The 16,030-nt window shown below is 38.9% G+C and overlaps 1 protein-coding gene across 1 annotated transcript in view; it reads right to left on the bottom strand.

The window, feature by feature from the left end:
• BANK1 (B cell scaffold protein with ankyrin repeats 1) overlaps positions 1-16,030 on the bottom strand; it is a gene marked incomplete at both ends in the record, with an annotated part of 116,554 nt that overhangs the window by 64,614 nt on the left and 35,910 nt on the right. Inside the window, one exon of the mRNA XM_084263253.1 lies at positions 8,867-9,063. Coding sequence (XP_084119379.1) covers positions 8,867-9,063 — 197 coding nt within the window. The remainder of the gene's footprint in view (positions 1-8,866; positions 9,064-16,030) is intronic.

The raw sequence follows: 16,030 nt of genomic DNA, 5'->3' as shown, positions 1-16,030 counted from the left end.
GAAGACATGGCTTTGTTCATTTATGCCCTAGGTATGTTATTTCTGCTCCATTTTTCTTCAGCAGTAGCTTACCTGCTCTGCATTCTTCCAAGGTTGCTTAAAGCTTCTGTTCAAGCACTTCTACCATCTACTCTTTTTGCTGTCATCTACTGCTTGCAGATATAGAGTGAATCACTGTTAAACCCTAACCAGTTGTTTACCACCTTTCTGGAGATTTTCAACTCCAGTAAGTCTCTTAACTACTCCTCCTTGTTAAGTGCTGCCTGAAAAATGTGCTGCATTTTGCTCCTGGCACTGTGCATTATTTGGTTCTTCAGTAATGATTCACAGTCAAGGGTCTGATAGAAGTCTGTTTCACTGAGTGCCCAAGCTCTAACTAAACAAATCATATTTCATGAGCCACACCACAATGCATTCCCAGTGTACTGTATACACACACTTCTTTGTAATTTTATTTACTAGAAAAACTAGTACAAGTTATTATCTTTCTCTTTGCATTACATGGACGCATTTGGCATCACAATAGAAAAATTAATTAAAAACACAAACATGTTCTTCATTAATAATCTGAAAAAAAAGGAGAGGAACAGTTCTCACTAATGAGCTCAATCATGATTGCTTTCAGAATTCTGAAATGATCTATTTTTTATTTTCTAGGAGGAGGCTTTTTTTCTTGTCTTGTATGTGCATGATTAGCTCAGGCCTGCACCTTGGTCTGTCTTGTTTAACTTTTCAGATGAGTGGAACAAAGAAATCTGTAAAAATCATGAGCTTTTGCAGTTATAACTTCACTTACTATGTTGTGAATAATGACAGGTGTCCCTAGACAAGCTGACCAGAATTGACAGCAGATCTATATACTGGTACTAGATTTATGTTACCTTTAACCTCTTCCTTGCAACACAAGACTTCAATTAATTTAGAAAGCACCTTGGAATCATACGAAGGCTCCATGGCAACCTTTGTTCAATCTTCTGACCTGCTTACACAAGACAGTACATGCTATTAACTGGCAGCATTAAAAAAAAAAAGTAGCTAATTAAAACAGATTTTTGAAGGTTTAAGTGATCCAATTAGGAATCACACATTACTTCCATGTCTGGTACAGATACCGATTTCTGCATTTCCTAGGTAGCCTGAAGGGAACTTGTTAGTATCTTCCATATGGCAGGAGAATTTCCTACATACTTTCATTCTCGTGGCTCTCAAAGTGATATTTATTAGGAGCTGACAAATTCAGCTGGAATTCAGGCGGCTACAGGTGGCCAACTGTAGGTCTTAAGCAGTTCCTGGATCACCCCAAGTTCATATAGGTGCAGCAAAATAACCTGAAATCTCAGGAGCAAGTGAAATCAAGCCAAAGTGGCTCATGAGATTGGTACCACCAGAGTGCTAGCATCCAGTTATGAGCCTCACAGTCACGGTAAGTGCTGGAGAGAACCATTAACAGCTTCTTCCTGAGAACAGCTCCCAAACCTCTGACATACACTGCTGCTGCCAGCCACACAAGGATTCTGGCACGTAGCTCATGGTGTTGAGGAAGACTGTCCATGTCTGTTACAGACACAGCACACAATTTCCATTAGAGTGATTGTGATGGTTATTAAACATCCATTATAAAGAAATCTATTAAGATTTTTTTCCATCAAAATGAGCATATATATTTCAATTGCTGCATGTTCCTTTGAGTTTGGTAGTGTGTGGGAACTGAGAAACCATTTTTAAGTTCACATCGAACATAAGAAAAGGAAATGACTATTGCTAGACACCCTAGAGTCCTGGCAATGAAATACTGAATCTTTTATTGTAAAAAATATATGGGTGCAGGAAGAATAGAAGGCAAAATAAAGAGTGTGCCTTCTGTTCATGGTCCTGTTACAAATTGAGACTGTACAAGGCTGTGCTAAACAGAACTAGCACTATGCAGGGCAAAAATGTGTTTTCTTAAGCAGTTTCCATATAATGGGCTTCATAGCTTTGAGAAATGCCTTTCCTTAATGGTCATTCTATTGATGAAGAGCCTAAAGACAATTTTTCTAATTAAGCAATAAGTTATAGCTGTAGGAAAAATCTGTTTTGTCACTATGAGATCCGTGCAGAGCTCTGAAACCTCAGATTGCTAAGCACACAGCAAGCCTCTTGCCTAACTTTACTCATTGATCCTTGCTTCTCTACCTAGTTTTTCTTAGGCTTTGAGGTCAAAAAGCTCCCTTCACATCTCATGTCACTCAAAATGCAGATGTTTTTTGTCTCACAGACTATGTTTTCCACAAAAACTTTAACGGTTCCTTTTTCATCCTAATTTTCCTTCATTTTCCCCCAGGAAGTTGAATACTCCTTACTACAGTTTCACAATATGTTTTTTGGGGGTATTTTTTTGCTTCTGTTTTTTTCCCTTCCAAGAAACTGGAGAAGAGCACTGTTGACACACTATCTTTCTTTGTGCTCAATAACTTGTAAGATATGACAGATGTTTGATTCCTTCCAGATCACTGGGAGGCAGCCAAAGGGCATACTCCAGAGAGTGTCACTGAGAGCATATACTGTATCAAAGTAAACCTGCTTTTTGACATATACTTTCAAATTGCTGCAGCTGACAGTGGTAAGACCCAAAATTTGCTTTAAGACTTTCCACTGGAATGCCCCAGCAATCCTTCCTTCTGTGGTAAACCTGGAGCTAAGCAGATTATTTTAGATCATTTCACCTTTTCCTTTGCACTATAAGGGCTTCCGAGATGTCTATATTTGAGGAAGAAGCAATAAAAAGGGAATCCTCTTATCTAGTAACACAGTCGGTGCAGTGAAGTTGATGGAAGGGAGCACAGAACAATTGCTTTAATGTACAATTATGAGGTAGCTTCTTCCTGGGAAAGTGTCTTCCTTAACTTCATGCTGCTGGTTGGTAACTCAGGTGGAGGATTCATGCCCCCATGATGAAAACATCATGCTACATAGTGACTACAGTTTCTCAACATCTACAAAAATCTCAAGGCTGTTGAATACTTCTCATGCTTGTAGCTTTAGCAGTATGTAAAGTAGCAAAATAGAGAAATCTTTCACAGAACAGTATTTAATGTAAAATTTATTTGTTCACTTACCATGAGAGAGGTTAACCAGAAGCTGCTCGTTTACTTTGAAAACAGTTGTTAGTCTACATATCTTTACCACAGACCTTCTAACACTGTCTCTGGCTAGCACAGAGTGTTTATCTACCTGAACTTATTTATTTCCATACTTTAAAGATACAGATATCAGACATAGGCATCCCATTGATTTCTACAGCATCATAACATGGTCATTTTAATTTTTCCTCACTTGTGCAAAGCATTGTATTTTCATTTTTCATTAACATCTTAGCTTTTTTTAAACGCATCCAAATAAATTTGGTTGCTAACAGTGCAGATTTGTATGACTCTCTTCAGCCTAAATACTACTGAAAAACTGGACATTCCCCATCTCACCTTCCCAAAAAGTTCTGAGAAAATAGTTATAACGGCTCATGGAAATCCCCTGGGTTTACAATCATAAATACATTTAAGAACAGAAATATTACAGAAACCTTTTCCATTTTCCCTGCTTCTAATTCACAAGCATTTTCCACTAGTACTCAGGTTTGCCTTAAAAATTGCAAGGGCTTTTTGAAACAGTAAATTGCAAATAACTGACTTCCACTGTGTCACTGCTATGGTTACAGCATATCAGAAGATGAGACAAAATACCAGACAATTATTTGGAAAAACCACCCCAGTTCATTTGAAATTACACATAAATTTCAATAGGCATCTCATATGGAAGTCAGGTTTCCAAGTCTGCAGTTCCATTTACCATTCTTTTTTTGCAAGAAGGCTGTACTCGATTGCATAGTTATGACTGAAGAGTTAATCACAGTTAAGTTGCAAGGTTCTAGCCTCAATGAAAGTCTACATAGAAACTTTAAAAACGTGTTTAGTGTAGTGACTACATTTTTTTTAAAGTGAGAAATTCAGGCTTTTCTCCCTCAAGCCAAACTTTTCCAGGCTCAGCCTGTACCTTATCTCTTCACTACAACATAAATTGTTGGACCTCAAAAGGTCTGTCAATATGACATTAAGTTCTTATTACAAGGAGCATGTTCCTCCGAAAGCATATGAAAAAGAAGAGGGAAACCTTGTCAGCCTGTAAGAATAAAAATAATTTCCCCAAACACAGTCTTAAACATAAGATACCAAGCTCTGACAATGTGAAGCATCTCCACAAGTCATTTTGGAAAAGAGAGAACCCAGTGAACAAACTTCTGATGGAAATCATAGGATAATATTTGCACATTAGCTCAATTCATCGAGATCACAAATTTGACTTTTGAATATGAAAAAGTATCAAAGAATACACTCACTTACTCAGTTAAGTAACTTCCATTGTACCAAAGGATACATGCTTCTGAACATCACAGTATTGTGGTAGGAATAAAATCCCAGCAGGCCTCACTGAGGAATGACTAGTGGACTAGCATGAATTTTAGAAACCAGACTAATCCTCTTCTGTTTCACATACTCTTCCAGCTATTTGAAAGCAATGAGCTATGGGCCAGTGTAATGCTACAGGAGCATTTAAAGTAATTAAAAAATATTGATAGCAATCAGATTAGTTTCATTAAGATTCTTTAATATACATCCACTTCATCTTTCTACACATGGTCCTTCTCCAGCAGGAAGTTATTAACTCAGGAACATATTGTAACCAGACTTAAAAATGTAATAGCTTCATGCTGAGGTGCTCTGCCTTATCATGGAGCCTTTCACAGAAACACAAAAGCTAAACAGAGATAGAAGAACAATACTTCTGTGCTCAAAACAGCTGATTCCTGATGAGCTTCTCAAATTCCCTAGTAGACCATGAGAACCCTTGTTGAAACTGATCTTCAGCATGATCCCCATTAAAGGCTCTTCGGGGGACAGCTCCATCCATTTAGTACCTTTAACACAAGTCTTTTCACAGAGTCATTTTAAAGGAGTGTTTGAAATTCAGGACTTCTGACAGAGAAAGCACACACTACCACTTGTGGAAGCACACATTTATATAGGTTCCTAAAGGGTGTCATGTTTTAGCATTTAATGAACCTGCATATTACACTGGTACTAAAAGGCAAAAATCTCTTTCCCATCATTCACACAGCTGTATCAACAGAAGCATGCCACGTTACATGATTCTTCCCTTGTGCTTTCTTTTGATACACATCAGGAGACATGCTGCTCACCAGGCCCTCCAGATCTGCCTTCTGTGGCTGCAACACTCCCCATATCAACACTGTCATCCAGTTCCAGAGCCTTTCCCTTTAAACAAGCACAGGCAGCTTGTGCCATACAGATGACCCAGTGTGCAAGTCAGTCAGCTCATATGGCCCAGTTCTGCAAAGAGCCCTGAGCACCTTTCCAGTAAGCCTTCTGGACACAGGAACTGAAGGGCATTACCAGCAAAGCTGCACCACCAAAAAGCCCTGAGCACAGATCTCCTTGTCAGCCACCAAGAAGGGCTACACAGCAAAGCTTTCTCTCTCTCCCTAACCATCTCAGGAAATTCTTACTCCCCTAGGGATCTCCCAACACAACAGCAAATGAAAGATGCTTTCCAGGATTTTGGACAAATTGAATGTATGCTTTAATACACTAATTTTTCTGGAAATCTATTGCTTTAAGATAGAAGTGATGAGTTACTATGTATATTTGCGGCTATTCCTTAAAGGATTGTCAAAACACCAGTAACAATTTTAAAACAGTGAGAGATATGCCAAGCACAAAAGTACTTCTATGGTAATAATGGGCAATTTCAATACTCCAGCTGTAAGGGGAAGTTCCTGGAACATGCTTAAACTCTGCTTGGCTCAGAGCCATGCAAATATTTCTTTTCACATTCCCATCAATTACAGAAGTACAGTAAGTGTTTTTCTTCTTAAGTGCACCATTTCAGGGGACACAAATAAGCTATTTTTCTTCCAGTGGTTGGAACTAACTTTTTTAAATACCATATTACACATTGGGCAGACATGAAGCACGCTCCAATTTTTACTTGCATCAGATTAATAAGCCATGCTATTTGAATCAACTGAAAATGGGTCATACAACTGCATATCCTAACCAGACCACACATGCTTATAATAGTTATAGAGTTGTTTTTACTTCAGTCCTGGTATTCACACTTGAGAGAACAGTCATCATGAGAAGAGAATGACAGTTGTTAACTGTTTATGTGCACACAATAGCAGATATTCACAGATTCATAGGATTGTAGGGGTTAAAAGGGACCTCCAGAGATCCATGAAGGAACTGCTTTAGTGAAAAGCTACACAATGAACTCAGAATTACCACTATAAATCCATGGTTTAGATTATACTATGACCTTATTAGGACAATTAATAATCCTACTATAAAAGAAAAGCTAATCAGAGGTATGCACATGTTTTCCATGGTTTTTAGAGTGAAAAATAGCACCATCGCAAATACTGCCTTCTGTAACTGACAAAGTCTACCAAAATCCAAGAAGTACAATGTACTTTCTTAAATGTGTATCAGCTGTAGCCTACCTGTACCATGTGTGCTTATGTGTCCTCTTACAGAGGCCCCAAGCTATAGCATGATGTTGCATATGACTGTGTTTCTAAGGGAAAAAGAAAATTACCCATTTTCTGAAGCCTCTAGTCTCATGTGGGTTGAACAAAGACATGTCTGAAGTGCAGGGGGGTGACTTTCTACAGTAGCATAAAAAAAATAAATATCCTATGGAATTAGTCATTAATATTAAACATGATAAATTAACAATGGAAACTCTACTTCCATGCTGGACTCTGACTCATGGGACCATCTTAGAAAAGAAATCTAGGTATCTCACCGAGACCTATCACCTTATTCAACAGTCTGCCTGGCCTTACCAATCCTTTACACATAGCATGTACCACAGGGTGGGGGCGGGGGGGGGTACCTGACCATACAAAGGTGGCATCTAGCCAGACCAACAGGTAGGGATGTTGGGGAACACACGTCTGTTCTTTTCAAAGCACAATGGTAAGCTCTAAGAGCTGAGGGACCTGACCTTGTACATCAGACTGCTACTGGCAGAAGCTCACTGACCCGCGAGTCAACAATGGCAACTTGAAACTGTTAAATGTGAAATTACTAACATGGTCATCCAGCAAGACAGCCTGTGTTGTGCACAGTAGGATCACATTTTCTGAAGTTAAATTTGATCTTAACTACAAAATCAAAAATGATGAAAAGAACCTCACCTCTGTAGTACAACAATCTACATTATATGAATAGAACAAGCTCCACAGTGCTTATGAGATCTGGTCAGATTAATTGTCCAGTAAATTCTGGAAATATTCCCTGTCACTTCAGAAAAGACACCAGACCATATCCTCAATTAATTATGAGCATTCTTTAACAGTATTATCTGTTTTGCAGATATAGTCCCACCCTCAGCGTATTTACAGTCTATACTGATAGCTGTACAACAACAAAAGTTTAACAGCATATTCTCACACAGCAGTTTGACCACTACCAAAACATCTTACTTTAAAGCTCTAGGTTCTGCAATTTTCTTCCCCTTAAACAAACTGAAAAAACAAATCTGCTCATAAAACACTACAAAAGCCATCTTCATGGTTCAACACCAATCACTGTAAACTTATCTTCAGTTTTCCTAATGCCTTTCCTTCACTTTTACATTAGATGCTGATTGTATAAAAGAAAACACATGACCAATCTCTATGTCCTTGCTGTAAAATTTTAATAACTAACCTTAATCAGCCCATATGTCCATCCTTTCCAATATTTCTTAATACCTTTAACTACCTGTAGGTTTGTTGCAAAATATTCTCCCCTACATAATCTACACAATTATCTTCCATGGCATTCTTACATTCTTCAAATGCCATCTCTGGTCTTACGTCTATCCATGGTTACACCAAGATGATTAGCTAACAGAAAAAAGTGAAACTTCTGCCTTTCTCATTCCTTGTACGTTCTTCTCTTACATCTCCGCTGTTAACATTTGTGTGTGAATATGGAATCTGACACACATAAAAGAAAAAAGTAAAAAATTTTTACAGTATCAGCAACACTGTAGCAGGTCTTCACAACACAGACATCACTTATGCCAACGTTCACATCCCATCTTTCTTTGAGTGCATCATTTACCTCTGAGGTTATCATCTCTGCTTATGTTACGGTTACCACAATAAAGACTTGAACCAATTTTAAGCTCTCAGATGTTACTACAGTATATTTCTTTTTACTGCCAATTCTGTTATATTTTATTGGCTAAAACAACACACAGATCTTCATTCTATTATATTTCATGTGGAAAGGCAACTATAGCCTCAGCCCCCTGCTGTATATCCAACTGAAGAAAGATATACTCTGTCTAACGTAGGGTGGTAAAACTTAGCCTTCCTTCACATGGACTGGAGAGCCAAGAGAGGGTAAACCACTCCTGAAAGTGGAAGACTGGCAACACTCCTCAGAGTCACTTTTAAAGAAGTCTTTGTCTCCTACGCTAGATAGCTGGGCACTACTACTACTTAAAACATAGCCATTGTTTGGGCACTGAAAGACAGACCATGTGAGGTGCTTTGTGGTTCACTATTCACCTTCCATTAAACACCCAAAATTCAAGCAGCACAACACATCTGATCTCCACTATGACAGTGCACAAAGAAAGTGGCTGCACCCCATTTCTACCCCTTTTTCTGAGACAGCATAAGTATAAAAATATTTTCAGACCGAACTACAACACATTAGGCCTTATAAGAGGAGATACTATAGCTTCTCAGTAATACAACATCATTCATAGTCCTCTAATTATAGACTACACATGAAAAAACATATGGACTTACTGACAATTCTTTCATTAATTTTCTTAGTTCCCTGTGCCCATACTTCTCAGCGATGCTTGCTGGATCATCTCCGTATTTGTTGGCTATTTTGCAAGCCTGTGTAGCCTCAGGACAAGTGAGTAGAAATGTTACAAGGTTCTTTAATCCAAATCTGGCTGCACAGTGAAGAAGAGTAGGAAATTCTTCCAAATGGCTATCTGTATATGGAAACAAAGTTTTAATAAAGAACAGTTTTGCTTTCACAGAACACATTACACCACCTTTTACAAAAGTCCTTTGTGCTATGGAATCACAGTTATCAAACTGCTGATACACAACTGGCATCCCAAGAGCAATTCCTCCAACTAACACTTTTATAATTCACATATATATTTTAGTAAAGGAGCCTTTAGCATTACTGAGAATTTTTTTTTTCCTTCTCAACAGAGGTATTTTAAATCAGTTTAATTCTATTGAGAAATAAGTTTGCTTGCAAGGGGAAGAAAACTTTACATCTAAAACATGCTTTTTCTTAGGTGTACATTACTTAATGCTTTCAGAATATTTTGAGACATACGAATGGGATATTTGCATAGGTTTATATTGCTGTGTTTTCACATTAAAAGACATTTCTGAAAATTCCACATAATTATGACAGACTTGGAAAATGTTGCTTATCCCTGTAATGGAAATGTGTCTGATAAGTTTTTTTTTAAGATTTATCTGAAATGGCATAATATACATTGCTATCACAGTCTATTTTTCACCTTGTAGAACCGGGATAAAGTCAGTTTATCATTTCAACACAGTCCTGCATTCCAAGGGTGTCCACACGTTATATACAACAACAAAAAGAAAGATCAACCAGAATCAGTACCTCCCTCTGCCTTCATACTCCATTTTCTGATAACTTCTGGATTTTCGTGTAGTGATTTCTCTATATACCAGCATACAGATTCGTAGGGGTTGGAAGGGACCTCTGGAGATCATCTAGTCCAACCCCCCTGCTAGAGCAGGATCACCTAGAGCACTTAGCACAGTATTGCATCGAGACGGGTCTTCAGTATCTCCAGAGAAAGAGACTCCACAACCTCTCTGGGAAGTCTGTTCCAGTGCTAGTTCAGGCTCACAGTAAAGAAGTTTTTTCCTATATGGAGATGGAACTTTCTGTGTTCTAGCTTGTGCCCATTGCCCCTCATCCTGTGAGAAGAGCCTGCCCCCCTTCCTCTAGACAGCCACTCTTAAGGTATTTATAAGTGTTAATGAGATCCCCTCTCAGTCTTCTCTTCTTTAGGCTATACAGACCCAGTTCTCTCAGTCTTTCCTCATATGGAATGTTCAAGTACTCTAATCATCCTGGTAGCCCTCTGATGGACTCTCTCCAGTATTTCCCTGTTTTTCTTGAACTGGACACATTGCTCCAGTTGTGGCCTCAAACAATATAGCATATTGTTTTTCCAAGTATGCATCCAGCCTGCCCCAGCACCACCAACTTCTTGTACCCTCAGGGTCTTGTGACCGTGTCTTTACTGTACACTGTGTAAAGAAGTGCTTCCTCTAGTGGTTTTTTGAGCCCCACTCCTGCTAGGTTCAGTTAATAGTCCCTGGTTCAGCCTATTCTCCATCCCTGTCTTCTTTCTCTGCACTTACAGAGATTTACTCATTCCCAAAATTTCTTTCTTGAAGAACTCCAGTCTACGTAATTGTGTCTTACAGAGAATCAACTCTATCACCTTCACTACTCTTTTCTGAGCCTTTTCTAGCTGTAACGCAACTATTTTGAAATGATAGAAGAGCCGCTGGACACGATACTCAACTTGTGGGTGAGCCATGTAATTTATGCATTGTCATAATTATATCCTGTTTTGTTCTCTATCCCTTTCCCAATAATTCCTAGTATTTGATTTGCTTTTTGATCTGCTGCCTAGCAACAAGTCGATGTTATCATGGAACTGCACAGTCTCATTTTTCTGTACTAATAGCCTGCTCAAAGTCTCTCATATTGTATGACAACGTAAGACTGCTTTTCCACTTGCATCACTTTGTTTTCACCTGCAATGAATACCACCTGACAATTTACTGCATGATTACTAAATCTCATAAGACCTTTCCCCCATTTTTCTTCCCAATTAGCCCTCCTTTTATAAGAGTTGCTGACTCAAAAAACCGCAAGAAAACTGTAAAGCAAGATTTCACGTCACAGAAATATTTATTTTGTTACAATTTCTGTTAATTTTTCTGGAAGAGACAACACATTAACCTGCTTCTAGCTCCCAAGGTACCCAGAGAACAAGGTTTTGGCATCACAATTACATCTTCTAGTACTACAGAAGTTTAAAAATTTACACTGCTGCCAGACATCCAGCTGTTTCACCTTCAAATTTTCTCAGAGCTCCTAACAAATACCAGTTAGTCCTGCACCTAATGTTACACCAACAGCTGAGACAGCTGCTATTCTTTAAGCAATTTCAGGAATACTTCAATGCCCATTTCTTTAAGCAGTAGTACATCCTCAGCCCTGTCTAAGCGAGTGGCTTTGCCAGCCTTGCAGGCAGGGGAAAAAGATGTTGGAGCTGACCTTTCAGAAATTCTTTCCCTACATACATATTTATTTAAAATACATAGTAAGGTTAATAATCTCAAAAGATCCAATTGAAGCCTACTGGTCTTTCTTTTGACCTCATTCTGAAAAGAAGCACAGCTTTAACTGTTTAAATCCCTCCAAAATCACCTAACAAACGGGAATAATTTATTTTTCCTCCAAGTTCTACAGCAAAAGTGAATGACAACTGAGGGTATCATTGCCAAAATTACCAAGTAAGACTAACACACTGCAAAAACCTATTTGTGTTTGGGCTTTTTTGGTTTTAAGTCCTATTTGTTCACTGAATTGTATATTCACAAAATTCAGTGAGGACTGAAGACAAATTAGATGTTCTACTGTAAAGAAATCTCCACCATACTGCGTTTAACTGCTTTAACTTAAGTTTTGTGTTATACACAGTACGAAGAGCTGTAATTATTTGAAAGCCACATGCTTCAGGCAGAAAATACCATTCTTGAACTTGCAAGTTTGTCACACTGAATTGGGGAAAACTGATGGAACTTTCATCAGCTGTGAAACTGGAACAGCTGATACATTTCAGCTAAATATATAGAAATGAACACAAGTAGTAGTTATTTGGGTAACTAGAGATGAACAACTTTTACTTGGTAGCAGTACTTTAATGAAGAAGATTAACAAAGAAGAGCTGCTGCTACTTGGCACTCTACAGTACAAGCTAGTTAGCTGGTGGGAAAGAATGCTTAAAGAGAAACTGCCAAAGTGGCATACTTTTAAGTGCATTAAGGTGGTTCTTCAACTTTCAACTAATTTTGAGGCCAGTTCTTGCCTTTAATTAAAGTTTTAGTTGACATACGCAAGGTTAAGAGGGCATTACTGTTTTGTGTGTTTTGTTTTGTCATAATCCCTTCTCTGCTTTTCTCTGCACAACATTCTGGAACACCTCAGCTATAAAACAGAGCATAAAATCTAATATTACTGTATTGTAGCTCTTTCTTAGCCTACGGGAATTTTCTTAAATTGCAGTAAGCAAACAGAACAGCCTAGAGCGATATCTCTGCAGATCTTGTAAAACATCCTTCTTTTATTTCCCAAATTTCTGATACAGGACATTGCTAAAAACACCCCGCAATGTAATTTAAATAGACACTTTAAATTACTTCTACAGTGTGAATATCAATTAAATCAAAGTAGTACTGAAAGTCTCATCTGATTCATCTCTCCCAGTCTATCTTTTCTCCCGTTATTTCACTAGCAACTGAAAGCCCAGAATGTATTTCTTCTGTGGGGGTAGATGTTTCAAATTGAAACAGACAGAAGTTACAATAGGACATGCTGTTAGCAGTGGTAATTGACAAAAAACAGTATTTTCTACAAAAAAGAATAAATTCAGCACTTTTCATAAGCCTCTCTGTTTGAGTTTAAGCAGAAAAAAAGTAACATAATTTTTTTAAAAAGGGAAAATTCATTAATAGTTGTTGCAGTTTTGTGAGGCTGTGCTGCTGAGACAGTTTTTGTAAGCAGCAGTTAGTGTTTTCTGCCAGCCTAAACTATAAACAACGAGCAATTCAAGGCCAAAGTCGCGGCCCGAGAGATAGACGAGCGCCTCTGAGAATCACATATAGGAGAAAACAACCCGGAAGCAGCTGCATTTTGCTACTGGAGAAGGGAGTGAGAAAATGTAACAAGCTGTGCAGACACCAAGGCTGGAGAAGGGTGGGGGAAGAGGCGGCCCAGATGCTGGAGAGAAAGATGCCCCTGCAGCTCATGGAGAAACCCATGGAAAAGGCTGAGACCCCACCTGCAGCCCATGGAGGGGCTCCATGCTGGATGGAGCAGGTGGAGACAGAGAAGACACAGTGACCCTATGTTGGAACAAGCCCCTGCCAGCACTTGCAGCCATGAGGAGAATCAGAGACACAGAGATGAGAGAGAAATATTTGTGTTGGAACAGGTTTGCTGGGGGGAGGCTTGGAACCCCATGGAGGACTGGGACTGAGAGACACTGTGATAAAGAGATAAAGCCCTGTGGGAAAAGATTCACATTGAAGTTCGTGGAGGACTGTCTCCCATGGGTGAGAGCCCATGGTGCAGCAGGGGGAGGGTGTGGAATGAATGCCACCCACCCCACCCCACGGCTGAGAAGGAAACCAACTTGCAAGGGACTGAGCAAAGCCCCCATCTCCCAGTCCCTGCCCCCCTGTGCTGCGATCACGGGGAAGAAGGGAATGAAATCATGACTAGAGTGAAGTCTGCTAAGAAAGGAGCATGGTGGGGGGAGGTTAGAGGTGTTTTAAGATCTGAGGAAAACAGCTCATGAAGAAGTAACCAAGAACCCTGCCCCCCTGTACTGCGAGCTGGGGGAAGGGGAAGAAGGGAGCAACATCATGGCTAAAGGGAAGTCTGCTTAGAATGGAGGGGTGGGAGGAAGGTGCTACCGAAAACCCTATTTTCCCCAGTCCCTGTCCCCCCTGTACTGTGAACAGGGTGGGAAGAAGGGAGCAAAATCCTGACTAAAGTCTTCTAAGAAGGGAGTGGTGGGGGGAAAGTGTTTTAAGATCTGGTTACGTTTGTTTTAAGATCTGGTCATGCTCTCAACTCCGTTTTTGTCACTGTTCTTTGTAGTGTAGTGTAACCAAGTAGAGTAGTTTCTCTCTTCTTCACGTTGAGTCTGTTTTGCCCATGTCATTGCTGACAGAATGATCTCTCCCTGTCCTTATTTTGTCTCCTGAGCCACTTAATATGTATTTTCTCCCCTGTCCAACTAAGAAGGGGAGTAATAGGCTGACTTTGGTGGGTGTCTGGCCTCCAGCCAGGGCTAAACCACCTCAATAGTGCAAAAGGAACAGGTTATCCTCAAGTAAATTGTCATCTCTTGGACAGGATTCAATGCACCGAGAATTCCCAAAACTGAGGATTCAAGAATAGAATCAGAACTTTCTAAGCTGGAAAAAAAAAAATGTTTAAATATGAGTTTGGATTTGTTAGTATATTTTGACTGGATTATATTTCCAGAATATGAAGTAATGAGGTTTCCTAAAATCAGTTTGGTGCAGAGCGCACAATATTCTGCACAGTACTTCCAGCTTCAGTTACATGCCTCCACAAGGAATAGAAAACACCACCACTAAGAAATCCAGACATGCCTTGGCTCTGTCTTTCAGTGAATGCTGTTGTTAAACACAACGTTTTTCCAGTGGCTTCTGTTCAGTCTGCTTTTAGCTTTCTCATCTGATTGGGCTTCCAGAATTTCCCTTCAGAGACTGGAGAATAATCTCTTTAAATACCACTCATTACTAATACATTCTTCCCCTTGATACGCTGAATAGAAGTCTTTATCTTAATTCCTCTGTACTGCTAGAAGGTAATATCCATACATAATCCTAAATGTATTTTGGCAATGTTCAGATACTTTTATCTTCTTTAGAATTACACCAACAAAAAAAGCAATTAAAGCCAAAAAAGGCACAGTTCAGGTCCGAAGCATGCACTTTATATCTGATGAGCTTTTATGTATACAGCAGTTCCAACAACGTTTTTCTGGCAGAGACTCCTGCTTTACTTTTTGGTTACCATACTTCATCAAAAACAACAGAAACTCATCTTATGCATGGCAAAATACATTCCAGTGGCTACCACTGGAGACCACAGTTTGTAGAAACATCAGCACAAATTTCTATTTTTACTACTTCAAATTGTTGCCTTTTATAAATCAATTTATTTTGAGGAATATTGAAAAATTGAAAGGAAGGTCTAACAACACACGAAGATATAGTGTCATCATTGCCTCCATCTAGGCAGAGATGTCATTTCCTTCCTGCATGTAGCCCAACAAGTGAAATCCCATAGAGACGGAATATTACATACTCGTTAAAGTACCTGCAGGGCCATAGCACTGGGTTTTCATATTGCAAAGAACCTCACAAAGTCTGATGTACTGCTCAACCAATTCTTGCTCAGATGGCAAGATTCAAATTTCCAGAACATGTATTTGAGACCTATGGCATCTTTTGAAAAACCTCCCTTAACAGAAATCTTTATATCCAGCAATATACCTATCTTAAGGCAGTTAAATTGTTCTCCTCAGATACTACATAAACATAGTAATTTATCATATCTTGGGGGTTTTAATTAAAAGAAATGGGAATATTGAAGATACTGAGTCTATTCCAGGGAAATAACAATAGATGATTTTATCTAATCACATCTTATTTATAGGCATACTTGCATACACATATGCCAGTATAGAGACAGATAATCAGGTATCCTTATGAAATTTGGTTATTCTGACATAATAGATGGTATAACAGACCAGTCACTCAGAAAACATCATATTAAAGAATTACACACAAGGTCTGTCATCAAGTGCTCAAAGTCTTCAATATATTTTGTACAAATGGAAATCAGAGACAAATAAAAAGCTTCATGGATTGCAAGAGAAAAAGCTCTATAAATATGATCACATATATGCGCGATAAACACAGCGAGAGCTACAGTAATATCATGTACATACTTCCGTTCTTATCACCTAGAGTGATGAAACTGCATTTCTAGCAGAGATTCTGCATATATACTGAAGACAGTTATAAGATGGCATTCATTTAGGCAATCTGAAACTAGGC

The sequence above is a fragment of the Gallinula chloropus genome (assembly GCF_964237585.1).
Source record: "Gallinula chloropus genome assembly, chromosome: 4".
Lineage (NCBI taxonomy): Eukaryota > Metazoa > Chordata > Aves > Gruiformes > Rallidae > Gallinula > Gallinula chloropus.
The sequence above is the reverse complement of the archived record's forward strand: the minus strand, read 5'-3'. Positions and strand labels throughout refer to the sequence as shown.